We start from the raw sequence: 26,691 nt of genomic DNA on the forward strand, positions 1-26,691 counted from the left end.
ATTGCTAGTTCCGTCCCTGGTCAGCCCGGTGTGGCGTTGGGGTTAGACTCGGACGTGAGAGAGACCAGGAGTCGCCTGAAGCTGCTCCAGTCGCTGCCTCGCCGGGTTGTGGCGGGGAGAGCCCTGGGCTCCAGGCCAGGGGGACGCGCCCGGCTTGGCGCGGCTGGAGGAGGCGGGCGGGCGGGCGGGCAGCGGCGGCTGGAGGGCGGCTCCTCCGGCGAGGAGGCGGAGGGGGACGCGGCGCCTCCCGGCTCGGCTGGCGCGGCAGGCGGAGGGAGGCTCCGGGCGCGGCATGGCGGAGGCGGGCGGGCGGCGGGCCGGGGGCGCCGGCCCCGTGGAGATCCGCGTCGCCGCGGCGCCCGATGCCCGGCTCGACGACGAGGAGGACGAGGACGCGCGCCTGAGCCTCGAGCCCGCGGGCAGCGGCAGCGAAGACGAGGCCGGGCGGGGCGGCGGCGGGAGGTCCAGGTAGGGACGGGGCGCCCGGCGGGGGAGCCCCGCTTGCCCGGGCCTGGCTTCCTCCGCCTCCCGCTCCGGGGCTGGCTTGGCCTGCGCGGACTCCGCATTCAGCGGGGCTGGAAGTGAGCTGCGCGTCCCGGGGCTGGCAAGGTCCCTCGCTCCCAAGCGGGCGGCTCCTTTGCAACTGCAGAGCGAGGGGCATGGGGCGCAGGCGGGAGTCGCTCCGGAACCTGCTCGCGGCCTTTCCCCTCCAGGCCCGGGCTGGCTGGGCTCGAGCAACGCAGTTCTGCTCTTCTTCTTTCGCGAAGCCGTTGAGCGAGGCTTGACTCGCGGTATTTGGGGGGTGATCCAAACGGCGCTATTAGTCCGCAATAGTGAACAAGGCTCACAATCCACCAGCGAAGTCTCCCGCTCCTGCTGGGGGGGGGGGGGTAGGACTCGACGTCTAGGATTTCTGCATTTGGGGAATGGAGAGGTGTCAGCCCTTGTGATGGGCTTTTGCAAAAGAGAAAGCCGGTGGCAAGGGGCAAGTCGCAAACTCTCCTCTACAGAAAGTGGGAGAGGAGGCAAAGAAAGAAAGAAGTTTTTCTCCCACGAGCTTCCATAGGAAGTTCAGCGCTTTCCATCTATGATGGAGGGGAGCTCGCCCCGGAGAGCAGGCGGGGGAATCGGTGGAGCCGCTGGCTAAGCCTCCAGACCTGTGTTAGCTACAAGGAGGCAGTTTGGATCCAGCTCGGAGTGACCAGGTAATGTGCGCAGTCCCCCTTTTAAGCACGCGTGGCCGGGTGTCTGTGATGATTGCATTGGCTATAATACACTTCACCTCATATTCCATCCACACAGTAACTAGCACTAGTTCAATGCACAAAGAAGACATTTCTATTTTTGGTATCTTGGGACCAAAGGAGATGCGATGCTGAGTGGTATCAGGATTCTTTAAAAAAGAAATGGTGGCGTGTGTGTGTGTGTGTGTGTGTGTGTGTGGTACTCCATTAGGTCCACAGAATATCAAGAGAGGAGGCTTAAGTCTTTCCTCCCCTTCCATGAACCCCACCCCCACCCCCAACTCGAAGTGTCAAAATCTGCTCACTACCCATGACCATAGCAGACTGTCTTATTAAACCATCCTTCAGTCCCCCGAGCTCCTTCCTTAGGGGCTTCAGCTGAGACCTCCTGCACGGAGAGCATGGGCTCTGCCGCTGAACGATGCCCTTCTCCGACAAACTCCACCATGATTGCTAAAGATGCATTTGGTGTCACATCCAGTTTGGCTCTGCCAAGATGTGAAGAGAATGAGGTCCATAAAAAACCCCAAACCCAGTCCTCCTTATAGCTGCCCATTGGGCATGGGGCGCCCTTTCCGTGAAAACATTTCTACCCCGATTCCTCCCTGTCCTGTCCCCTCACATTTGCCCCTCTCCAATTGCGCAGTCTGGGAACTCCCAGCATTCCCTTCCCTCTGCTGTGCAGAAAACAACTGTTTAGCCAACACGGGAACTGTTGACATTGGCAAAACTGCTGCCACCTGCCTTCCACCACCAAGGAAGGAACAGAATCTCAGCCCTGAGTTCAGAACCCGTTCTGTCAGCGATGGGGAATCCGTGACTGTCGAGATGTTGCGGGACTCCCCCTCCCATTGACATCCCACCCTGCCTGGCCAATTGCCAGGGGTGGTGGGCAGAGGGCCGCCCCCACAGTTCCGTTGACTCTGCATGCAGTTGGGGAAGCGGTGCGCACGTAGCTTTTGCCACAATCCTTATCCATCCTGGTGCTCTGCTTTGATGTGTTTCCTTCCCAAAGCAGCTTTGATTCGAATTGAGGGAAAGAACCATGTGTGCACAGCCTCAGAGTGTTGCAGCATCTGGAAGAGAGAATAACATCCTCCTCCCCGCGCCCCCCCCCGTCGGGCCCGCCTTCCCTTGCCCCCCCCTTGCATGATGTTTTGCTATTGCTCCCTATTCTCTCCTGCTATGGATGCTGTTAAAAGACCCCCTTCCATAAACAACGCAGAGGCTCCCCTGCCAAGGGGCACGCGGGCCAGCTTCTCCCCCCGGCAGGGAGCGGGCGGGTGCCCCGCATCCTCAAGGGGATCCTGGCGCAGCAGCTGACGCAGGCGCCGCGTGACGCGACCCAAGAGGCTCCCAAATCCTGCAGGAAGGCTGGGCGCAACAGGAGCGGCGCTCGCCCTCTCCTCCTCCTCCTCCTCCTGCAAAGTCGCCCTTGGCCGGGAGCCCGGGAGACGAGGTTCCCCCCGCCCCGCCCGCCCCCAGGGGAGAGGAAGGGATCTCCTGCTGACCTGGCACGGGCGGGGGGGGCGGGGGGGCTGCGCCAGCTGAGCGCCTGCAATCTGCTGCCCCCGAGGAGGAGAGGAGGAGCAGAAGGAGGAGGTGACCTCCGTTACTTTCCCATCCCTCGAAATCCGCCTGGCTCTGCTCCCGGGTGCGCTGCGAGGGGGTCAGCAGCAGCCACCTTCGGGTGGCGAGGAGAGTTGAAATCCAGCAGCATCTGGAGGGCTGCACCTTCGCCAGCCTTATTACCGATGTTGTCCTCCAAGGGGGGGGGGGTTAATGCCGCCAGCTAAGGATGTGCCACGTGGGTTTTTCTCCACCACCCGCATGAAGAACGTGAAGGGGGGGGGGGCTTGGAGGTCCTTTAGTCCTACCAGCTGCTCAATGCAGGATCCACAGTTACAGCCTCCATGCCAGATGGACCTCCGGCCTCTGCTTAAATACCTCCAGTGTACTATCTAGTTAGATATTCTAAGATAACATAAGTAGAATTATTTGTAAGTACCAAATTGGCCTAGGAGTTAAATATGTTAACTTGTATAACATTATGGATAGAGAACACTATGAAGAGAGAGAAAGATGTTAATTGAATAAGTTAATTTTATTTGAAATTAGATATTGGAAAACTGCTACAATGAGTTATATGGAAACTCAGCTAGGGGGACTCGAGGAAATCATCCAATAATGATAATTAAATTGGGATGTTAACAGTTAGGATATATGTTTGTTCATTTGTCTTTTTTATATTGTAATGTTTTTCTTTTATGTTTGTTATAAATTTGGAAAATTAATTTAAAGAATGGGGGGGGGATTAAATACCTCTAGTGAAGGGAGTTTGCCCCACTGTCAAACATCACCACTGAGATGCTCTGCCTCATGTTGAGCCCAGATTTGGTTCCCTGCCTTTCCCATACACGGAACATATCTGTATTGTCTACATAACAACCATTCAGATGTTTGAAGTCAGCTTATCCTCTGTACCCTTAATGTTCTCTTTTCCAGGTTAGATATACCCAGCTCTTGCAACCATTCCTTGTACGGCTTCTGGACCAGGAGCCCCGTGGCCCATCTAGTCTAGCCCAGCATCCTGCTTACCATGGTGCCAAACCAAATGAATGCCTCTAGGAAGCCCATAATTAGAATCATAGAATCATAGAGTTGGAAGAGACCACAAGGGCCATCGAGTCCAACCCCCTGCCAAGCAGGAAACAATTGGGCCCCAGAGTGAACCCCTCTGTTACTTCCTAGCACTTTATCTTCCCTTGCTAGATGTGCAGGTTCCACTCCTTCCTGAATTTGCCTGATTCACTTTTGAAGCTATCTAAGCTAATAGCCAGCACCACCGCTTGGAACAGTGAACACAGAAACCTTTTCCTAAGAGAAAGTAGCTTCCTTGATGAAATGTTATGGAAGAAATATAGTAAGATGAATGAATCAAGAAAGAAAAGTCATAGATTTAGGGAAATTGTGTCATAACAAGGTGATCTGAAGTACATAACAAACAGCAGACACAACGACTTCTAATTCTATTGCAAATTCAGTTCAGGGTCATTAATCTTGAGAAGTGAATTTATGATTCTCCTGTGCAAGAGATGGATGGGCAGTGGTGCGAGGGCAGGACTTGGGGGCAGATGCACAGTGCCCCACCTGTCCAAATGAGCAGGAGGACTCCCAAGGGCAGTAGGACCAGCTTATCACATTTTGAAGTGGGGGGGGGGAGGGAGGGAGGGAGAGAAACTGAAACCATTAAGTCCAAAGTCTAAAATCACCTAACTGCACCACTGGGGACACCAAGACCTGTCACCTTCCACACCCTTTAACTGGAGATTGCACCGGACTACAATTTACAAATCCACTTCAGACCATGGGTTCTTTAACTGTAACTCATATCAATGTGGCTATGACTTTCATTTCAGGGAGTGTATGAGTCTCTGCTTGCTATCTCCAAATGACACTTGGAGAATGGGGGTGTTTTGGCTGTGCTGGATGTATGGGTGTGTGTTGCAGTCTTATGCAGGCACGCACGCACGCACGCATATGAACGAGTGACCTGCTGGGCACCTGTTTCCATCAAGACTCTGGAGCAGTGGGCAGGTGGTTGTTTTCATGATGGAGGAAAAAAGATTAGGGTGGCTGCATCACTCAGAGATTAGTGAAATAGGGCAGGACGGCCTGTTAGGAAGCTGCTGTTAATTAGTGTGATTGGCTTGTTGAAGTCTCCCTCTGGACTGTGACGCACTACTGGCTGCTTGCAAGGAGTCACCTAGAAATAAATGGATCTGGAAGATCCTAGGCATAATCTTGGATTGCCGCTGTCTTAATGAGCTGGCGCTGGGCATCCCCCATAGTACTGGCGTAGAATAGTAGCTCTGCAGCATTCTGTGCCTGTCTCTCCCTTCTTCCCCTACTACTGGTTTCACTTGACTTTTGAATAGGTTTCAATCATGCATACATTTGGAGGGTGTGTAGCATTGCAGGGGAAGGGACAGGGAGAGATCTAAATGAACTCTGGATAATGTTTACCCAGTAACCAGGACTCTGGGGTCCGAAGCAGAATAGTTTTTGTTCAGTAAGTAGGAGGCACATCCAGAAGTCCCACCTGGGCTTGCTAACATGGCCCAGCATAGAACTAACTGATAGCCGTAACCCAAATCAAAATGGTGTGTGTGACCTGAAAAACTTTCTGGTAGGCTACAGAATTGTTGCGAGGGGGTGCCAGAAGAAAGGGTCTCTCTCATTCTTGTCCCACCAGCATCCAAATCATGTTTGGTTAGAAAATAAAGAGGAGCCTCCACACAGTGGCTCTCCCACCCAAGAGAGTCCCTCCTTTTCCATAGTTCAAACCATGTTCAAGGTGGCTTTCAACATGAAAAATATATGTAATTACAACATAACAAAAGTAGTCATAAGGAATAAATAAAACATCAACAAAACACACAAACAAATCCAACAATTTACACATACAAAATTTTTATATCAATAAAAAACCCTAAACACTACCCCTGCCCAATGCAGACACCAGCAGAAGAATTTCCCTTTTTTACGGTGGCCTTTTGCTACACTATGCTGACTTGCAGACAGCTCTCTGCATTTGTAAGAAATAGCTGCTGTCCCCCTGTGACACTACTCCCTTGCTGGGTAGAAGTCCTTGATGCACTTGGACTGCAAGGGGCTTACTTCTGAGTAGACATGCAGAGGGTTGACCTGAAGCAGTACCATCTCCTTGTTGGAAAGTATGACTCAGAACAAAGAGATTTTCAGGGGTACTAAGGAGATTATGGCCTGTCTTAGACTCTCTGTACACACATACCCTGTATATCCTTCCTCGTTTCTGGCAATTGCAAAAATAGCATGCTAACAGGGTGAGATTGGATGCCCCATCAACCTCACCACCCCAGGACCACCTTAGTGCCTGCAGGAAACTATACGCAACATTTTCTATCCTGAATTCTGCTTAATTCAGTAAATAAGCTATACTGGTGTATGTTGCATGTGTGTAGAAACTAGGCTTGGGTACCATTGTGGTAACTTTGTGAACCTGGACGCTAATGGGATTTCATTAACTTATTTTATTTTTGGCATTTCTTACCCACCCTTCACCCTAAGGTCCCAGAGTGGGTCATGTTAGCTAAATTACAACCACAAATTAGTGAATAATCAGCAAACTATAAAACAACAACATCTATATATCATCTATATAATCTATGTAATCTATATCTATATGATCTATATCTATATCTAAGGTAAAGGGCCCCTGGATGGTTAAGACCAGTCAAGGGCGACTATGGGGTTGTAGCTCTCATCTCGCTTTCAGGCCAAGGGAGCCAGTGTTTGTCCACAGAAAGCTTTCCAGATTGTGTGGCCAGCAGGACTAAACCGCTTCTGGCTCAACAGAACACTGTGCCAAGTGCCAGAGCGCACGGAAATGCCATTTACCTTTCCGCCCCAGCGGTACCTATTTATCTACTTGCACTGGTGTGCTTTCAAACTGCTAGGTTGGCAGGAGCTGGGACAGAGCAAAGGGAGCTCACTCCGTCACAGGGATTCGAACTACTAACCTTCCAATCGGCAAGCCCAAGAGGCTCAGTGGTTTAGACCACAGCGCCACCCATGTCACTATCTATATCTATTTCTAGAAGAAAAGGTGCCAGAACTCACAATGAATACGAGTTCCTGCTGAAAAAAAGCCATACACACATAAAAAATTCCACTGTTGAAAGGAACGACAACTAGAGAACATTTTTCCTGCTCTTTTACCCTGATCCCTTAAGACCCTCCTGTGTCTCTTTCCACTCTTGGAAGGAAAAAGGAAATGCTTGCGACTTTTACATGTGCTTTGGAGAAGGACATGACACCAGTGTTTCCAGCCCAGTTGAGCAGGGAAGTGTTATACACGTGTGGTCTGCACTTCCCTCTCTTGAAAAGTAAAATAACAGCTGTTTCTAACCTCCTTTACCAAGTCAAGATGTTGCCTTCCCTTCCGGCTGCCACCCTTGTAGAGCTGTCATTTGCAAAATGCAGCTGTTAATTCCCAAATTATATTTTGGCTGTTTTAGAAATGAGTACGCAACTACTGATATAAAGTTGAAGTGTGTTTGTGTGTTTCTCTCTCATTGGCTGGGGCAAACAAAATTGTCTCAAACCCTTTAAACAAAAGTTGAGAAGGAATCCTAGTGACTCAATGGCAGAGCACCAGACAGCTTCTGGTTCAATCTAAAGAAGCTCCGCAACTTGAAAGGGCCAGGCAGCTGGCAATGAGAGAGGGCTGTTTCTTCCTCACCCCCAGGAAAGTCAGCTGTCAATCAGAGTGGAAAATCCCAGGCTAGAAAAACAGTCTACACTGGCAAGAGGCAACTTCCAATGCATAGCGCACAAGTGTCCCGTTTTAGGTGGGACATCCCAGATGGACAGAAGCCACCCAATCCTGGATGTCCCATTATGACTCCTGTGCTCTGGCCACACCAGCGTGTTGGACCCAAAGACAGGCGTTTTTTTGTCCTGCCCTGTGGTGTGAGTCAGTTGGCTCACACCAGAGTGAGGAGGGCAGGAGGGTAGCAGCTTCTCCCTTGGGTGCCAGTTGACGCAACTTTGGTCAAGGCCTTGGAGGAGAAAGAGGAGGCCACAGAGGAGGAGGTTGCGGGGGAAGGTGGGGGGAAGGAAGGGTGGCAGTGGGGTGGCAGTGGCAGCGAAGGAGCAAGTGGGCAAAGGAGCCGGCAGTGAGATGGTGGAGGGGGGTGCCCCGATTTGCCCTCCTGAAATGCGGGGGCGGGTATGCTAATGGCAGCTCTTTAAGAAACAAGGCAGTGAAGCAGACCTTGAGAGTCCATGGCATTAAAGGTTTCCATTCTTTTGAAGTCCAGGCGTAACAGCTCACTCAGCTGGTTTCTGCACTGGATTGGGCAGGTTATACATATATGAAAAATAAAAAGAATAGTTGTACCCAGTATAAAATTATAAGTGCACAAGGTAAAACAAGACATGAAAAAATAACAATTGTTAAGATACACCTGTGTAAAAAAGAGAAAAGAATAAAAAGAATTTTTAAAAAGACAAAAGAGGAAAAAAGGAAGAAAACATAAACATTACAAGATCGTTATTTCACTTATCCTAAACCTAACCTAATACAGTGTATAAAAATGATTTCTAAATATCATTAAATTTGTCCATGGCAAGTCTATGTTTGTACGCAACTTGTTCATGTGTTGCAAGTTTATACTGTACATATTTTTTTCCCCATTCGTTGAAGGGAACCTCATTTTTTTCTTCCAGTTCATCAATACCTGTATTTTTGCCATAGTAAGGGTGCAGAGAGTCCATTCATATTGTCCCTTTGTTAGGTTCCATGTATTTGGTATATAATTCAAAATGATGCTTTCTTCTGCAAATCTAAGAGTTTTCCATACAGTCACATTAATCCTTTCTATTACCCTCTGCCAATGTAGGACATTGTAAGAACATATATTTTAAAGAAGCATTGTCCTTGTTACATCTCCAGCAGCTCAATGTCTTAGATAACCCTTTCATTAACAAATGTAATGGAATCCAGTAAATTCTAATTATTATTTTTTTGTTGTATGAGTCTTAGTTTAAGGTCTAGAGACACCCCTGTTAGAGAATACAGTTTCCCATTGCTTGGTTGAGATTGAGACTTCAAGTTCTTTCTTACACTTCCTCCCTCCCTTAATATCTGTATTTCAAACTGGTTTGCTGCTAAAAAAAACATTTGTATAAGGTGATAGTGGGGTGTATTTGTTACATAAGAGTTAATTTTAAGCTACTGGTCCATAAGTGGTAGTTAGCCAATGCTTTATCTGAACATATTGCCATTGAGCATTTAAGGGTACAGTGGTCCCTCGCAAGACGAATGCCTCGCAAGACGAAAGAGTTTTCCGTTTTTTGAGTCGTTCCGCAAGATGAATTTCCCTATGGGCTTGCTTCGCAAGACGAAACGTCTTGCGAGTTCTTGCGAGTTTGTTTCCTTTTTCTTAAAGCCGCTAAGCCGTTAATAGCCGCTAAGCCGCTAATAGCCGTGCTTCGCAAGACGAAAAAACTGCAAGACGAAGAGACTCGCGGAATGGATTAATTTCGTCTTGCGAGGCACCACTGTAATTCATATTACCCTTAACATAACTCTTAACATAGAGTATACATAAAATTCATCCTTCTCGTCTATCAATTGGCCTAACATTAATATGGCCGAATTTATTCAGCTCTTCCATAACCCCATTTATTTCCCTATTTTTAGAGTCTGCTCTCCCCACATAGTCATTTTAGTGTGGGAGAAAAGGTCAAATTATTTTTTTGAACATGTGTTGCCATATTATTCAAATTGATGAAAATGTTTCAATAGCATCTCAGGTATTATTAATGTGTTTTGATCCAAGTGCTCCCCATCTTTCTAGAGGGTATACATAGCAGTATTCCAAGATAACCTAGTTTGGACAGTTATTATCAGTTATGGATCTCCAGAATTGTGTATTTTACAGTAAGTATGCATGGTGATATAATAACTTCTTCTTTTATAAATTTATTTCTATACCAAAGTATCATACGATATTTCAACCCACTCGTGGATCATCACCTTGTTGTGGTGAGTGGGCTTGCATGTTCCTATGACTCCTGTGAGTGAAGCCGTTGGGAATCTCATACTCCCAGCAGGGTCACCCAAGGCGGTAAGGTCAAAGGGAAGGAGCTAGACAAAGAATGATCCAAGAAGTCCTCAACGGCAGAACAGGCAGGTGATAACAAGTAGTGTGTTAAAACGGATGTGAAGGTGGATGAAGGCTGCAGCAGATAGGAATCTACCAGTTTGTTGTGACTACTTCACGCCATCGGAACAGAGCCCTACTGCGAAGACTGCGCGTTGGTCAGTGTGCACTGATCTACACACATAAAACAAATTCACACACAGGTGTCTTCCAAAAACCCAACCCAAACCCCAAAAGTCCCATGGCAATCGGCAAATGGTAACAGGGGCAGGATTGTGAAATCTGGAAGCCCCTAGTCATGAACCGGCACATGGGTGGTGGATACAGATTCTGTCGTTCTGACTCAAGGAACGAGGAAGTTAAGCAGCTCAGCAGCTGTATCCATGACTGAGCAGCCCTTTTTAGCATCCACTCTGCTCACCCCGAAAAGGGGGAGGGGCTAGAAAAGGTGCCCTAAACATAGTCTGCTTCCCTTTTTCCCTAATTGGATTACAGCACCCAGTGGAGTCACCACCTAACGGTCGTAAAAGACAATTGAACTTTGTAACATGGAATATACAGACTTCGTAACATATCAGATAACACAGACAGTGAGCATCCTGAACGCAGAGCTGCCATCATTGCAAGACAGATGTGACGTTTTAACATTGATATTGGAGCGCTTCAAGAGACTCAAAGAGCAGGCGAGGGACAACTGAAGGAAGAAAAAGGAGGCTACACTTTCTTCTGGAAAGGTCTATCTGACAGCTCCGCTATCAAAAACGATCTTGTGAAGCTTCTGTCAGAAGTCCTTACCGGCATTAATGAGTATCTCTCAACCCTTCGAATAAAGCTCACCAAAAACCAACAGACTACTATTATAAGCGCTTATGCACCAACACTGGATGCCAATGAAGACATTAAAGAAAATTTTTACTCTCAGCTGGATACCGTCCTATCAGAGACGCCTAAGGAAGATAAAATTATCCTCCTGGGTGATTTTGATGCAAGAGTTGGGCGAGATTTTGATCTGTGGCCTGGGACTGTTGGAAAAGAAGGAGTTGGCAGCAGCAACCAGAATGGAATTTTACTTTTAATGATATGTGCAGCGCACAACCTTGTTATTACCAACACACTCTTTCGACAGAAAAATAAATTTAAAACTTCATGGAGGCATCCTCGGTCAAACCATTGGCACCTCTTAGACTATGTTATTGTCTGTGCTAAAGATTGCCATGATGTGCTCCTTACCAGAGCTATGACAAGCGCCGACAACTGTTGGACGGATCACAGACTAATACGCTCCACGATGGCTATCAAGATTATACCTCAATGCAGGCTTCAAGGAAGGAAACCAAGGCACAAAATGAACACTCAAGCCCTTCAAGATCCCATTAATTGGGAGTGCTTCCAAACGACTCTTAAGGACCATCTGCTTTCAGAATTCCCTGATAACATCTAGGAACACTGGACCAAGCTAAAAACATCCATTATTGCAGCCAGTGAACAAATGATTGGATACCAAACCAAGAAACACCAGGACTAGTTTGATGAGAATGACAGTGAGATTGAACACATGATTGACAAGAAAAGGAAGACCTTTCAGATCTGGCAAAGAGGTAGAAACTGCGCCACTAAGAAAAAAACCTATGCCAACGCTAAGGCTGAGGTTCAAAGAAGAACCAGAGAACTAAAAAATGCGGTCTTGACTATGCTACCACTCAGTGGATTTGTAACTGGCTGACTGACCGAACCCAAAGGGTGCTCATCAATGGTTCCTCTTCATCCTGGAGAAGAGTGACTAGTGGGGTGCCACAGGGTTCTGTCTTGGGCCCGGTCTTATTCAACATCTTTATCAATGACTTGGATGATGGACTCAAGGGCATCCTGATCAAATTTGCAGATGACACCAAACTGGGAGGGGTGGCTAACACCCCAGAGGACAGGATCACACTTCAAAACGACCTTGACAGATTAGAGAACTGGGCCAAAACAAACAAGATGAACTTTAACAGGGAGAAAGTATTGCACTTGGGCAAAAAAAATGAGAGGCACAAATACAAGATGGGCGACACTTGGCTTGAGAGCAGTACATGTGAAAAGGATCTAGGAGTCTTGGTTGACCACAAACTTGACATGAGCCAACAGTGTGACGCGGCAGCTAAAAAAGCCAATGCAGTTCTGGGCACCACAATTCAAGAAGGACACTGACAAACTGGAACGTGTCCAGAGGAGGGCAACCAAAATGGTCAAAGGCCTGGAAACGATGCCTTATGAGGAACGGCTAAGGGAGCTGGGCATGTTTATGTTGGTATTAAAGGGTTAAGAAGTTCTAATCAAGACGCTCTAATCACTGAGCAGCTGGAGGTCGTTAGGCTTCCAGGAATGTGAGTTTGTATAAATAGTCAACTCACTCGTGTGTTTGCCCCTCCCCTTCCCCCTTTCTTTTCTTTTGGGGCGTGTTTGCTGAAATGTGTGATTCTTCACCAGGGTTTTTTGTTTTGTGTAAATAAACCTTTTATTTGAGCTCCAAACCGCTTGCTCCAAGATTCCTTTATTGAAAAGATGCTCACTCTCCAGCCCTTCTTGAGCCGCTGTGCGAAATGCTCTGCTGTAATGGGACATTGTGGTATCGGAAGCGCACTGGACATTTGCTAACCATTAAACTAATTAAAGTTTAATGGGACAGGTTATGGTTGTTTGTACGTCAAGAAGGAGATAAGGAGTGCAGTTAAGAGTGATTTATGAAAGGACTGGAGCGAAGACAGAAGCGGTTGCCGACAACGAAAGCCTTCAAAGCAGCTTGAGTCCTGCAACGTGCCTAGGAAAAGTTTTAAAGAGGCACTGCGCAGTTTGTACTCGCTGGAAGACGTCTTATTCCTCGAGGAGCCACCTCAGCAGCTGGGAGACGGTCTACAGGTCTGTGAGTATCGTTCCTAAGCCCCAGGGAGGATGGCAGAGTCCCAGGAAAGTTTTGCTGTCCCGTTTACGCGACTCAATGGGAAAAATTGGCAAGATTGGAAGGCTAGAGTAAGGGTTTGGTTGCAAGCAAAAGAGTTGTGGAGTTGTACTGAAGCACCGCCTTTACAGGCAGCTGCAGACGCGTCTGCAGAAGACAAAGCAGCAGCGGCAGCTTCTCAGAAACGCGACAGGAAAGCCCAAGGTCTACTAGTTTTGGCAGTGGGACCAGAGCAAATGCCTTATGTTTCTGAGTTAAAGAACACGCATGAGGTCTGGACGGTTCTGCAGCAGCTAAATTCCAGAAACACTGTGGGGGCCAAGATCCATGCTACAAGATGTTTGTTTGATTTACGTCTCCAACCGGGAGCGTGTGTGAAAGAACATATTGCCAAAATGGTGTCTGCCTTTAATCAACTAAGACAGCTGGGCATTCCTTTCTCTATGGAGCAGCAGTCATACATATTGTTGTCTTCTCTTGATAAAAGCTATGAGACTCTAGCTTTAACTTTGGAAGCTATGCCTTCATCTGAATTAACCCTTGAATACATTTCTTCTCGACTTGCTGATGAACAGGGTAAAAGGCAAAGAGAAAGAGGTTTGTCTTCAAAGGGGAGTTATGCTGTGCCTAAGTGTGGGGATGCTGAGTTTGAGAACACAGTAAATGCTTTTGCAGCTAGACACTGTTTTCGCTGTGGTTCCTCTTCCCATTTAATCAGGAATTGTACACGTGAACCTGGTCAAGACAGCACCAAGGCCGTTACCCCTAGTTACCAGACAAGGAGTTCCAGGGGACGTCGAAGAAGAGGAGGAGGTCGTGGCTACTCCCACAGCACACAGCACATGGCTTCAGCAATGGCGTTGATGCAAGGGTGTGGCCAAGGCAGCAATCTACGCTGGTTGATCGACAGTGGTGCATCTCACCACCTGGTGGCACCATCTAGTGTCCGTTTGCAGAATTGCAGGCATTTGCAAACCCTTAAAGTTGTGACAATGGCAGATTCAACTAAACGTTCCTTGGAGACTGTAGGCACAGTGTTTTTGAAGTGTTTGCAAACAGAAATTGATGCCTACGTGCTAAAGGGAATGAAGGGGTGTATTTTGTCTGTGTCAGAACTTGATAGAAATGGGTTTAAAACTGTGTTTGAAAATGGGGTTTGCACTATTTCAAAGAATAATGTATCTCTTTTGCAGGTGGAATGCAGAGATGGGTTATACTATTTTGAGACAAGTCCAGATGAAGTTGCACAGGTTCATGCTGGTTGTGTTAACTCGCCTACCCATAATTCTTGTGTTCATTTATGGCATCGCCGTTTGGGACATATTAATTTTCAGTATGTTAAAAGACAACCTGAATTATCAGAAGGGTGCAAATTGAACAAATGTGCTAAGTATTTGGATTGTACTGCATGCAAAAGGGCGAAGGTTCATAGATGCAGCTATCCCAGTTCAAATAGGAAATCTGACAAAGTATTCCAACTTGTGCATATGGACCTATGTGGCCCAATGCCTGTTGCTAGCATGGGAGGTTCAAGGTATGCACTGTCTCTCTCAGATGACAAAACAAAGGTTACATGTTTTTTTCCTCTCAAAACAAAAGCAGATACTGCAGAAACAGTTAAAAATTGGGTTCATGCAGTAGAACTTGAATTCGGTACTAGAGTACTTGCTTTTCAAACAGACAGAGGGTCAGAATTTACCGGGTCTGTGTTGCAGAATTTCTTTAAGAAAAAGGGAATTAAGCATCATCTGTCTACACCTTATTCTCCCCAAGAAGGAGGCGTGGCCGAACGTAAAAACAGGGTTTTGCAAGAGTTGGCAAACTCTATGTTGTTTGATGCTAAACTTCCTCAAAGTTACTGGGCGGAAGCCTGGCAGACGGCTACTCATGTTCTGAACCGAGTATATAATTCGGTAATTGATACTACGCCATATTTTGCTTTATATGGGAAGAAGCCCAAAGTTAATTACTTTCGGGTGTTTGGATCTCAAGCCTATGTACTTATCCCAAAAGCGTTAAGGAAAAAGGGAAGTCCAAGGGCTAGGAAACTCATCTTTTGTGGGTACGAACCACATGCCAAATCTTGGAGGTTCGTGAACCCAGATGGGGATACTACAAGAGTGATCCTCAGTAGGAGCGCTGAATTTTGTGAGCAATCCAGATGGGCTCACTTACATGCTAACCCTGACATTTTGAGAGATGATTTAGGCATTTATGCTGAGAAAGAAAGTCCAGAGGGTGATGAGCCAGAAGGGGATGGTGCACATGGTTCAGATGCAGATTCTGACCAGGCACAAGGTTCTTCTCCTAAGGTAGAAAAGCCAGAATCTAAGAGTGTTCCAACATCGCTAGTCAGTAGGCCTAGCAGACAGCAAAAGCGAAGCAGGTCCCCTGCAACACCAAGCCCAAGGGAGGTATCTAAACGGAGGTCTTTATCCCTAGAGGCACGTCCAGACATAAAGTCTGAGACAGATTCTGACAGCCAACGGTCAGAGGGGGCACAAGAGGAACAATTGCGCAGGTCAAAACGTGCCACAAAGGGCAAGCCGCCAGAGCGGTTTAAGGTGACAAGTGTATACGTAAATATGGCACAGTGTGAGCCAGATAGCTATGTAGAGGTACAACAGCTTCCAAGCTCAGAAGCCGCAAAGTGGCAGGAAGCAATGGAAAAAGAGATGGCTTCAATGAAGTCTCTCGGTGTGTTTACAAGTACAGAGCTTCCAGAAGGGCAACAAGCTGTAGGTTGTCGATGGGTATATCGTTTAAAGCCCACAACTACTGAGGAGTTGCAATATAAAGCCCGACTAGTTGCAAAAGGGTTTTCGCAGCGCAAAGGAGTTCATTATTCTCAAATTTATGCCCCTACTTCAAGATCGGAGTCATTAAGAATGCTTTTAGCCTCTTCAGCTAAGAAGGGAAATAAGCTGTTTCATTTTGATGTCAATGTGGCTTATTTAAATGCAGACTTACAGGAAGAAGTCTATATGACGCCACCACCAGGTTTTGAAGGAGACAAGCCAAACCAGGTCTGGCGCTTACACAAATCCATTTATGGGTTGAAACAGTCTGCCCGTAATTGGAATTCCTGCTTAAACGATGTTCTAGAGAGCATGGGGTTCAGAAAGAGCGCAGCAGATGCGTGTCTTTATCTAAAAGGCTCGGGATGTGAACAAGAAGCAGTCTTGATATTTGTTGACGATTTATTATACAGTGGAAAGGACGATAAACTTGCACAACAATTTGCCACAAAGCTTGGAGAAAGGTTTCAGATAAAATCACTAGGCAATGTATCTGTTTATCTAGGAGTTAAAATACAGCAAGATGAAGATGGGAACTATTGGCTCAGCCAAGAAGCTAAGATCCAGCAGTTGCTGGAAAGGTTTAAAATGGACGACTGTGCTGGTGTTAAAACCCCAATGGAGTTAAGTTACACAAAGGATGCTCAAGCCGAGCAACAGGCAGAGTTCAGTAATCCCGGGGTTTACCAGTCAGCGATAGGCAGTCTACTCCACATTGCACAGTGGACTCGGCCCGATATAACATATGCTGTCAACATGCTGTGTAGACAAGCTGAAAAACCATCAATGCATGCTTGGCAAGGAGTAAAAAGAGTTTTAAGGTATCTCCAAACTACCAAAAGGTTTCACTTAAAACTATCAGCAGAGGGCAGCACACAACTTGAATGTTGGGCTGACAGCAGTTGGGCTGATGCTGGACCAGATAGAAAATCAGTGTCAGGAATGGCGATAAAATTTGGAAATGCACTAATTGGTTGGAGATCAAGAAAACAATCACTTATAGCTTTAAGTTCAACTGAATCTGAGTTCAATGCATTATCAGATGTATGTAGAGAACTGGAATTTTATAAGCAACTGGTACAAGAATTGTTTGGAGAATGTTCCCTACCTATCAGAGTGTGGGAAGACAATCAACCTTGTATTAAACTAGCTAAATCAGATCAATTCAAGGCACACACAAAACATTTGGATATCCGTTATCAAAATGTATGCCAAAGTGTAAAACAAGGTTTAATTGAACTAAAGTATTATCCAAGCCAAGAAAATCTCGCAGACGGTTTTACAAAAGCTTTGAGTCCGCAATTTCATAAATGTTTCTGTTCAGGTTTAAATTTGAATTAAGGTTGGTACAGCTCAGTGTTACGAGCGAGAGGGGGTGTTGGTATTAAAGGGTTAAGAAGCTCTAATCAGGACGCTCTAATCACTGAGCAGCTGGAGGTCGTAAGGCTTCCAGGAATGTGAGTTTGTATAAATAGTCAACTCACTCGTGTGTTTACCCCTCCCCTTCCCCCTTTCTTTTCTTTTGGGGCGTGTTTGCTGAAATGTGTGATTCTTCACCAGGGTTTTTTGTTTTGTGTAAATAAACCTTTTATTTGAGCTCCAAACCGCTTGCTCCAAGATTCCTTTATTGAAAAGATGCTCACTCTCCAGCCCTTCTTGAGCCGCTGTGCGAAATGCTCTGCTGTAATGGGACATTGTGGTATCGGAAGCGCACTGGACATTAGCTAACCATTAAACTAATTAAAGTTTAATGGGACAGTTTAGCCTGGAGAAGAGGAGGTTAAGGGGTGATATGATAGCCATGTTCAAATATATAAAAGGATGTCACATAGAGGAGGGAGAAAGGTTGTTTTCTGATGCTCCAGAGAAGCGGACACGGAGCAATGGATCCAAACTACAAGAAAGAAGATTCCACCTAAACATTAGGAAGAACTTCCTGACAGTAAGAGCTGTTTGACAGTGGAATTTGCTGCCAAGGAGTGTGGTGGAGTCTCCTACTTTGGAGGTCTTTAAGCAGAGGCTTGACAACCATATGTCAGGAGTGCTCTGATGGTGTTTCCCGCTTGGCAGGGGGTTGGACTCGATGGCCCTTGTGGTCTCTTCCAACTCTAGGATTCTATGATTCTATGTTGAAGGGAAACTCCCCACCAGAATAGAAATCATATATTGAACAGATGGAAAGCTCTTCAATCTGAGCAGGCTGAAAGCAAAGAGTAAGGTTACCGTATCTTCCATCTTAGAGCTTCAGTATGCTGATGACAACGTAGTGTATGCACGCTCAGAGAATGACCTCCAAACCATCCTAAATATCTTTGCAGAAGCTTACGAAAAGCTTGACCTATCACTCAATATCCCAAAAACCAAAGTGCTAGACCAACAAGTACAAAATAACCACTCTGCAGTGCCACAAATCCAACTCAATGGTGTAACACTGGAAAATGTCAAGCACTTCTACCTAGGCCATTATCTTTCCACAAGGGCCAACACTGATGCCAAAATCCAGCATCGCCTGAGCTCTGTGAGTGTGGCTTTCTCTCAATTGAAGTGCAGAGTGTTTGAGGACCGGGACATTCACAGGGAAACCAAAATGCTTGTTTACAAAGCTATTATACTACCAACCTTACTGTATGCTTGTGAAACATGGACCACTTATCAATGCCATCTCCAACTCCTCGAAAGATTCCATCAACGATGTCTCAAAAAAAAATTACACATCACTTGGAAAGACAGGCAAACTAATATCAGTGAACTGGAAGAAGCAAAGATCACCAGTGTTGAAGCAATGATTCTTCAACATCAACTTCGTTGGACTGGTCATGTTGTACGAATGCCTGATGATCGTCTTCCAAAGCAACTACTCTATTCCGAATTTAAAAATGATAAGCATAATGCTGGTGGTCAATGAAAGAGGTTTAAAGACTGTCTCAGAGCAAATCTAAAGATGTGTAGTATAAACACTGACAACTGGGAAACACTGGCCTGCGAGCGCTCCAGTTGGAGAACAGCCTTTACCAAAGGCTTTGAAGACGCTCAAACTCAGGACGCAAGGGAGAAACGTGCAAAGAGGAAGGCACGCTTGGCAAATCCACACCATGATCAACTCCCATCCGGAAACCAATGTCCCCACTGTGGTAGGAAGTGTGCATCCAGAATTGGCCTCCACAGTCACTTACGGACTCATTGTTAAAACCGTGTTTATGGAAGACAATCTTACTCGGCTACAAGGGATCACCAAAGAAGAAGAATGATATTTCAAGGAAGTGTACATTATACTATAAAAGATATTTTTTTAAAAAAACAATAATAAAAACATAAGGAGAACCTGCTGGATGGAGCCAGTGGCCTGTCTAGTCCAGCAACCTGATCTCACAGGGGGCCAGCCAGAGACCTGGAACTTGCAAGCTGGACTCAGATACCAACTTGAATAAAATATTGGGGGGGCCCCGCCTGCATAATTGATTACAATTTGTGGTACATGCACACCATTTGAATGGCATTGTCCATCAACTTTGGGGGGGCCTGACCCCCTCAAATATTTTATTGGGGGGAAGCAAAGGCCCCTAGGAGGTGGCTCCTATGTCCGGACCAAGCACAACAGCCGTCTCCCCTCCTGTGGTTTCCAGCAGCTAGTATTCACAAGCATTCCCTTGACCAACTGATCAAAAACTGAAGACCCTGTCAGTACAAAAAATAAAAATAAAAAATAGAATAAAATCCTTCAAGAAACACCTGAAAATCAAAAGCGAGGATTCCTGTGCTGAATCTCAGTTGGAAGGGACCAGTGCCACCAAATGTCCAGCTTCTAGTTGAAGCCATCCGGGCCTCAGTACCATGGGGGACAAGCTCCAGAAGATCTCCATCGTAGAGCTGGGATACAAGGGCTCAGGCAACCCAAGCCCCTCTGTATTCTGCTTCTGCCCAGTGCGGCAGATGGAGCCTCTCTTTTGAAATGTCAGGAATGCATCTGCTATTGAATCCATGTGTGTGTGTGAGCAGTGGAGCGGGTGGAGAAGGAGAACCCCCCATGCCTCCACAGAGCCTAGCAATCTGCATTTGAAATATCCAGTGCGGGGTGGTAAGGGAAGAGGAGGGGTGCAAAATTATGGAGACGACGAAATCCAAAAAAGAAATGATCAAGGAGCCAGAAAAACAACCACATCAGATTGTGACTCATCTGTCTGTGAGTCATCAGACAATCCAAACACAGGCACACATCAAGGCTAATCCTATGTTCTTTGCCTCTCCAAAGCTGCTGAGGCACAAGAGTATATTGCACTCTTCAGTGTGATATATTCGAAAAACACAACCTATGTTTTTAAATGGGGGGGGGGGGGAGAGCAGTATTCAGCATCTTTGCTCTCTTTTTTTCCAGACCAAGTGACACTTGTAAGACAACAGCACTTGATGAATCATATCTCTGGTGGGCCATCTCTTTATCAAGACGTGGCATAATTCCATCACTTAACAAAGTGGTTTTTACTGCCCTTGAGGACTAGAGAGAGGTGACTAAAACATGTGGTTTTTGTTCGCAGAAGATGTAGTGATGGACAAGACTGTCAGTGGGTGCTGTTAATATTAGGAAGGGGCTTTCTCTGAACTGTTTCTGACGCCTGCTTAAAAATTTTTATAGCCTACCCAGACATGTAATTCGTGTGTGTGTGTGTGTGTGTGTGTGTGTGTGTGTGTGTTTGTTTAAAGGGTTGACTCTGAGCACCCTCTCTCTGTCTCTCTCCCTCTCTCTCTGTATATGGGGGGAGACACCCACATGTCTCCTGTTTTAAAAGCACACTTCCATGTATCTGGGGATTTTATCAGTATTTTCTTTGGAATATTTCATATTGTTTTATGTAAAGCACTTAGAGACTTTTGTTGATTAAAAGGTATATAAATAGCCACAAAAATAGCCACGATGGCCGTATGCCCCCGCCAGTCTTGGGCCTGCTTAGGGGCACAAGAGGTGAGAGGGCTGGTCCTCTTAAATCCTGCTTGTGAGCTCTCCAAAGGGAGAGGCTTGTTCACTGTGAGAACAGATGGGCCTGGGTCTAATCCAGTCCTAGGGCTCTTATTGGGCTCTTATATAGGATTGGTAATTGGTGCCTTAAATGGTTCTACATAAGTTGCAGGATTTAGTGTTTCTTGGCTTTGGATTTCTGCAAAGTAAAAATGTGTTTTTCTGGGCCTGACATCAGTAAGTCAAGCAAGCTTCTGATAGGTAGCCGTGTTGGTCTGCCATAGTCAAAATAAAAAAATACCTTCCAGTAGCACCTTAAAGATCAACTAAGTTAGTTGTTGGTACGAGCTTTCGTGTGCATGCACACTTCTTCAGATACACAGCAAGCTTGTCAACCCTGTGAAGTGCACAGATTTTATTATTATTACCACTACGTCATCATTCCCAGGGCTGGCAATCATGTCCAGTTCTCCCTCTAATACATGGATTTCACATTCTTTCTTTCCTGCTCTGTCACATTGTGACACATGAATGAAAACGGACCTCATAAGACTTTGGTTACCATCTAGAATTGCTACTGTTCATTCATATTCTACATACCGTACTTGATTCTTACAGACTTTATTCTTGGCAACCCATTGCATTTCATTGATTTTGTTTTCCTTTGGGCCTGATTTATGGTGCCTTGTTTTCTTCTTTTAATTTTTAAATATGGTTGCAGTGCCACTCAAACGGGTGTAGAATAGCAAAGTGCTATTGAAGCTTTTCAGTGCTAGCATTGCCTTTGAATTAGAAGCTTCCACTTGTGGCTTTTAGAAGTACAAAGGTTTAGAAGTACTAAATCAGTCACTTCTAGTTCCCTGCTGGAGAGTCATAATGGTTGCTCTCCTACCACTTTTATTTTTTATTTTTTTATTGTGAAATAGTTATTTTGGAGTAGCAAAAAGACAGTATATCACAGTAAAGATAAAGAAAAACAAAACCAGTAATTAATCTGGATCAGGAACTGACAGGTGAAGGAGCAATTAAGCAGTAACAGCACTGTCACACTAAACAGGAAGCAACAGCAAATAGAAGCTACAAATGGGAGACTAATAATTAACATTTCTCAGAACATTGCTTGAACAAGGCTTAATTCTGAGGAAACATCATAGTAGGACCATTGTTGCATAGCTGCATATTAAGTTACAGATAGGTAGCCGTGTTGGTCTGCCATAGTCAAAATAAAAAAATTCCTTCCAGTAGCACCTTAAAGACCAACTAAGTTAGTTCTTGGTATGAGCTTTCGTGTGCATGCACACGAAAGCTCATACCAAGAACTAACTTAGTTGGTCTTTAAGGTGCTACTGGAAGGAATTTTTTTATTTTGCATATTAAGTGTCACATGAAACCATCATTTTAGTTTCCTATTCAGGTGATTCCATTAAAAGAAATGCTTCTGTAGGTCAGAAGGACTCTCTTCTGAAAGGAGCCTTGCAAGAATGATTCCACCTTGCAGCAATATTTCCCTTGGAAGAAGCAGAAATGCAGGTGTAAAATTGTAATAAGACATCCAGGTGTGTTGAGCAATATCGTCTTCTTTTCTCTCTCTTCCTAGTGGTGGTGAGAATGACGGGGATGACTTTGGCCACAACTGGAAACCTCCGGAGCAGGAGCTGATCGTGAAGCTGGTGGCCCAGATTGAGTATTACTTCTCAGACGAAAACCTTGAAAAAGATGCCTTTCTCCTGAAGCATGTTCGGAGGAACAAGATGGGATACGTCAGTGTCAAGCTCCTGACATCTTTTAAAAAGGTGAGTTTTGTTGCATGGTGGCTGCAAAGTGTTGCTTCAACCAGAGGAGCCAGCAGAGTCCGTTCAGGCTATGCTCCTATATGCATATGGTTTTCCCTTCCTGTCCCTTTCCGCTTGTGTGTCAGCCCAGAACTTGGATACCAGAGGGCATTTCCACGATAAGAAAGCTTTGCTGTCTTTCAGTTACCATACATGGGCCATGCAGGCAGCCTAAAGCTGCAGGAGGCAGTCATAGAATCATAGAGTTGGAAGGGACCCCAAGGGTCATCTAGTCCAACCCCCTGCAATGCAGGAATGCAGTCCTGGCTGTCTTGCAGGATATGCAGCTGGCCTGGCACAGAGCCACTGAGTGTCCTGCTGCTCCCTCCAGCAGCCTGAAGTAGGTTGTGTGTGCCTGTGTCCCTTGGTCTGCCAGGCTAATGGCAAATTATGCAAGTGAACGAAAGCTTCTCCCATTCACTCATGGCTATGTCATACTATTCTGGTGTTTTATTTGTTTGTTTGTTTGTTTGTTTGTTCGAATTTCTATAGTACCCTTGACCTGAGGATCACAGGGCTGTTTACAATATAAAACCACAAAAGACATAACATAGAAAGAAATGAAAACAATACCCTCAACAGTTTAAAGGACCATAGATAGTTCAAGTAGCCAAAGGCCTGGGAGAAAAGGAATGTTTTTGCCTTTTCTCAATGAGCTACCCTTCCCTTACAGGTAAAACACTTGACCCGTGACTGGAGAACCACATCTTATGCCCTGAAATATTCTGATGTTTTGGAGCTGAATGAAGACAACAGGAAGGTCCGTCGTAACACTCCTGTCCCCGTCTTCCCTAGCGAGAATCTCCCAAGCAAGATGCTGCTTGTCTATGACATCTGCTTGGTTTCTGATCTCCATCCTCCAGATGGAGGACAAGAGAATGGATGTGTTCAAGAGAAGATAATGGAGCATCTCCTCAAAGCCTTTGTCAGGTTTGGTGTCATCTCATCGGTTCGCATCCTCAAGCCGGGTCGGGATCTTCCACCAGATATCAAGAGATTCAGCAGCCGATACAGCCAAGTGGGAACCAAAGAATGTGCGATCATCGAGTTTGAAGAGGTAGATGCTGCTATCAAAGCTCACGAGTCTATGTGCATCAGGGACAATGAAACTGCCATGAAGGTTATCCTCATTGGAATGAAGCCTCCAAAAAAGAAGGTCCTCAAAGACAAGAACCGTGAAGAAGACTCCAGCAAGGCTCTCAGCAAAACGCGTTCAGTGAACAAGAGGGTTGAAGAACTTCAGTTCATTGGTGATGAATCTTCAGCCAACAGCTCCTCCGAGCCTGAGAGCAACCCAGCATCACCCATGTCTGGGCGCAGAAGCAACTCTTCCAACAAATTGAGTCTTTCTGCCTACCAGAACAACCATCTTAGCCCAAACGTGTCTCCAAGATCCAGCCCTTGGAGCAGCCCTTCTGCACTGCGTAAAGTGTCCAGGATGTCCCCACTTGCTGGAGAAGGAAGGCTTAGCCTGAGCACCAGCCCTGAGACATCAAGGAGATGCATGGATTATTCATCGGACAGTAGTGTTACTCCTTCCAGCAGCCCGTGGGTGCAGAGGAGGCGGCAAGCTCAGACTCTGACACAAGAGAAAAGTCCTGTAGGCAGCCCAGTGCAGAGTCCCAAAATACCGACTGCAGTTGGGTTACCCGTTGGCGTTCTGCGTCTGCCCAGGGGCCCTGATGGTACGAAGGGATTCTATAACTGCCACGAAAGGAACAAGCCCACAAAGAACGAAGAAGCTTCGTGTGGTGCATTAAACTGATGGACTATTCCAGTGTTGTCCTCCTCTAGGGCTTGCATCATTGTAGTATTTTCCTTTTTTTAAAAAAAAAAAAAGCTTTTCTATCTGTGTAGCTTTGTATGTTTATATTTGCACTTAAATCTATATGTTGTCTTCATTTTATTTTATTTTGGCTGAAATCTCAGCTGTGCTGCATTTTACTTCTCTTTTTTATACCAGGAATAACCAAACATTTTAGGGGGGAAACCTTTTTATTTTGCAAAGTGCAAATATATTTTAGTGTCTGCAATGGTCAGAGTTGTACCCATTATTTTAACAGTATGTCGAAGCCTCTCTTGTATGTAATCTTTGAAAGGAACTCTGGAGTTTCTGATATATTGCTAGCGTTGATGGTCAAAAAGACAATTCTGAGTGTTTTTTTAGACAAAAAGTGTATTGGTATGAATAAAAAGCCACAAACATTAAAAAATGTTTTATCTCCTGGCTCATCAGGCTTCAAGCAGGTGTGGATTGGAGTGTGGAATGTATAAAACTGTTTTCAGCCATGGGTTTGCTTTGTCTTCCCCTGCCCCGCAGGACCCTTGAGGGTTGCAGAGAATACTGGGTTCAGCAAAACTAATATGAAGTGCATTTTGGGGCCCTGCTATGATGGAAAATATTTACACAAATTCTGAGGGAATCTGTAAACACTTGAACCAAAATTTGCTACATTCATCTAGGTTGGAGGTGGGGGAAGTTATTGGATCACTGTGGCACATTCTAGGGTAGGCCATTAGTTTGTGTGGGGTCACCTGGTTATTGGGACCTAGACATCACCCACCTGCATAAGCTGAGAATGCCCCTGAGTCGGCATGGCTGTGTACAGTGGTGCCCCGCAAGACGAAATTAATTCGTTCCGCAATTTTTGCCGTCTAACGAATTTTTCTTCTTGCGAAGCACGGTTTAAACGGCTGAACAAAGTCACAAGACGTTTTCGTCTTGCGAAGCAAGCGCATAGGGGAATTCGTCTTGCGAGGCAAATCGCGAATGAAAAAACCTTTCGTCTAGCGAGTTTTTTGTCTTGCGAGGCATTCGTCTTGCGGGGCACCACTGTATTTCAGAGAGAAACCAGCAACAGTGGGGTTGTTTTTATTCAGGTAAGCTGTTCATGATCCTTGATAAGATTTTGTTCTGAGGGATCTAAAGATTACTGGGAAATACAGTTGGGGAAAGTGATGTGGCAGACTGCAGGACGTGAGATGCTTATGTGTCAGACTTTGGGGAATTAGATCCCTTCCCCGGTGGCAGTGAATGAGAAGATCAAACAAAAGGAGCGTTCTTATCAGAGTTTCTTTAATAATCACAGCAAGAGACACAGCAATGCATATCTCCCTAAAAAATGGTGTTGCTCCCAGTGAAGGTTCATCCCCCCCCCCATCTCCATTAATCTATGCCACTCCTACCTCGGGTAATCTGAGCTTGTTGCTGTTGCGCTTTTTGTTCTATCACTCTCAAAGCCCCTCTAGTCTTAGGCGAAGGGGGTCAGGAATGCTGTCCAAGGACACTGAATCTGCCAGCTCTCTCTCTCCTGGTGGTTCCTCTTCTAGCTGCTCCTCACCCACTATTTCCCAGCTTTCCCCCTCTAGACTATGCCCTTCTGCAAACCGCTGTTCTGCATCAATACTGTCCTCCTGCCCTTGGGAAGATTCAGGAGAAGGGTTTGGGGCTCCCACCATTCCTCCTCAGTCCACTCCCTGACACCATGGAGGAAAAACAACTACCCTGCCCCACTACGGAATGGATGGCAGGGCCAGCCAAGGAAGTTTTGCTGCTAGAGGCAAAGCAGAAAATGCTGCTCCCGCTGCTCTTATGTGTGCACCTGCCACCCCCAACGCCTCTACTGCCATGAACCCACTGCCAATGGTTTTTTTCCAGCCGGAACACACTGGATTCGGAACTCAGTTCCGGCACCTCTCTGGTGGGTGCCATTGCCATTCTAAGAGAACAAGGGAGGGTGTTCATGGTGAATTCCGGCACCTCATTTTCTAGAAAAACAGTGCTGCCCGCTGCCATCAGCGCACAACAGAGAAGCCAGCAAGCAGAGGAGGCTCTCCACAAGGCTGGATCTGCCAGCCGCCTGCAGCAACGGCCTCACCTCACCTCATGAGCAGGCGACCTTTGAGATGCCTTCCCATTCTGATTCTAGAGCAAGGGAGGGGAGCCCTTTTCAGCCCAGGACCACCTTCCCTCATGGGAAGCCTTCTGGGGGCCACATGCCAGGAGCAGCAGGGCCAGAGGCAACAGTGGGCAAAACAACAGATGCAACTCTTAGCCGTTGGTAAGGCCAGTTGCATTCCAGCTACGTCTGGCCTGGAGGGGGGCTTAGGGAAGGTCTGGGGGGACAGATAGTGAGGTCTGGGCCCACAGGCTTCTGTGTTCTGCTGCTTGTGAATAAACAGCTTTTCTTCTGCTCCAGCCTCCTAATAAGTCTTGG

At 46.2% G+C, this 26,691-nt stretch overlaps 1 protein-coding gene across 4 annotated transcripts; it reads left to right on the plus strand.

Moving 5' to 3' along the window:
* The first annotated feature begins 354 nt into the window (after positions 1 to 354).
* On the plus strand, positions 355 to 24,706 carry LARP6 (La ribonucleoprotein 6, translational regulator). 4 transcript variants are annotated; one of them, XM_082198099.1, is made up of 4 exons: positions 19,414 to 19,675; positions 20,064 to 20,111; positions 22,240 to 22,435; positions 23,148 to 24,706. In XM_082198099.1, exons 1-4 carry the CDS (start codon positions 19,641 to 19,643, stop codon positions 24,237 to 24,239), a joined length of 1,371 nt encoding a protein of 456 aa, XP_082054225.1. In that variant the 5' UTR covers positions 19,414 to 19,640; the 3' UTR covers positions 24,240 to 24,706. The 4 variants fall into 4 exon arrangements, with proteins under 4 accessions (XP_082054228.1, XP_082054227.1, XP_082054225.1 ...); XM_082198102.1 differs by lacking the exons at positions 19,414 to 19,675; positions 20,064 to 20,111 and adding an exon at positions 355 to 468; XM_082198101.1 differs by lacking the exons at positions 19,414 to 19,675; positions 20,064 to 20,111 and adding an exon at positions 985 to 1,205.
* The last annotated feature ends 1,985 nt before the right edge of the window (positions 24,707 to 26,691 follow it).

The sequence above is a fragment of the Podarcis vaucheri genome (genome assembly GCF_965113315.1).
Source record: "Podarcis vaucheri genome assembly, chromosome: 14".
NCBI lineage: Eukaryota > Metazoa > Chordata > Lepidosauria > Squamata > Lacertidae > Podarcis > Podarcis vaucheri.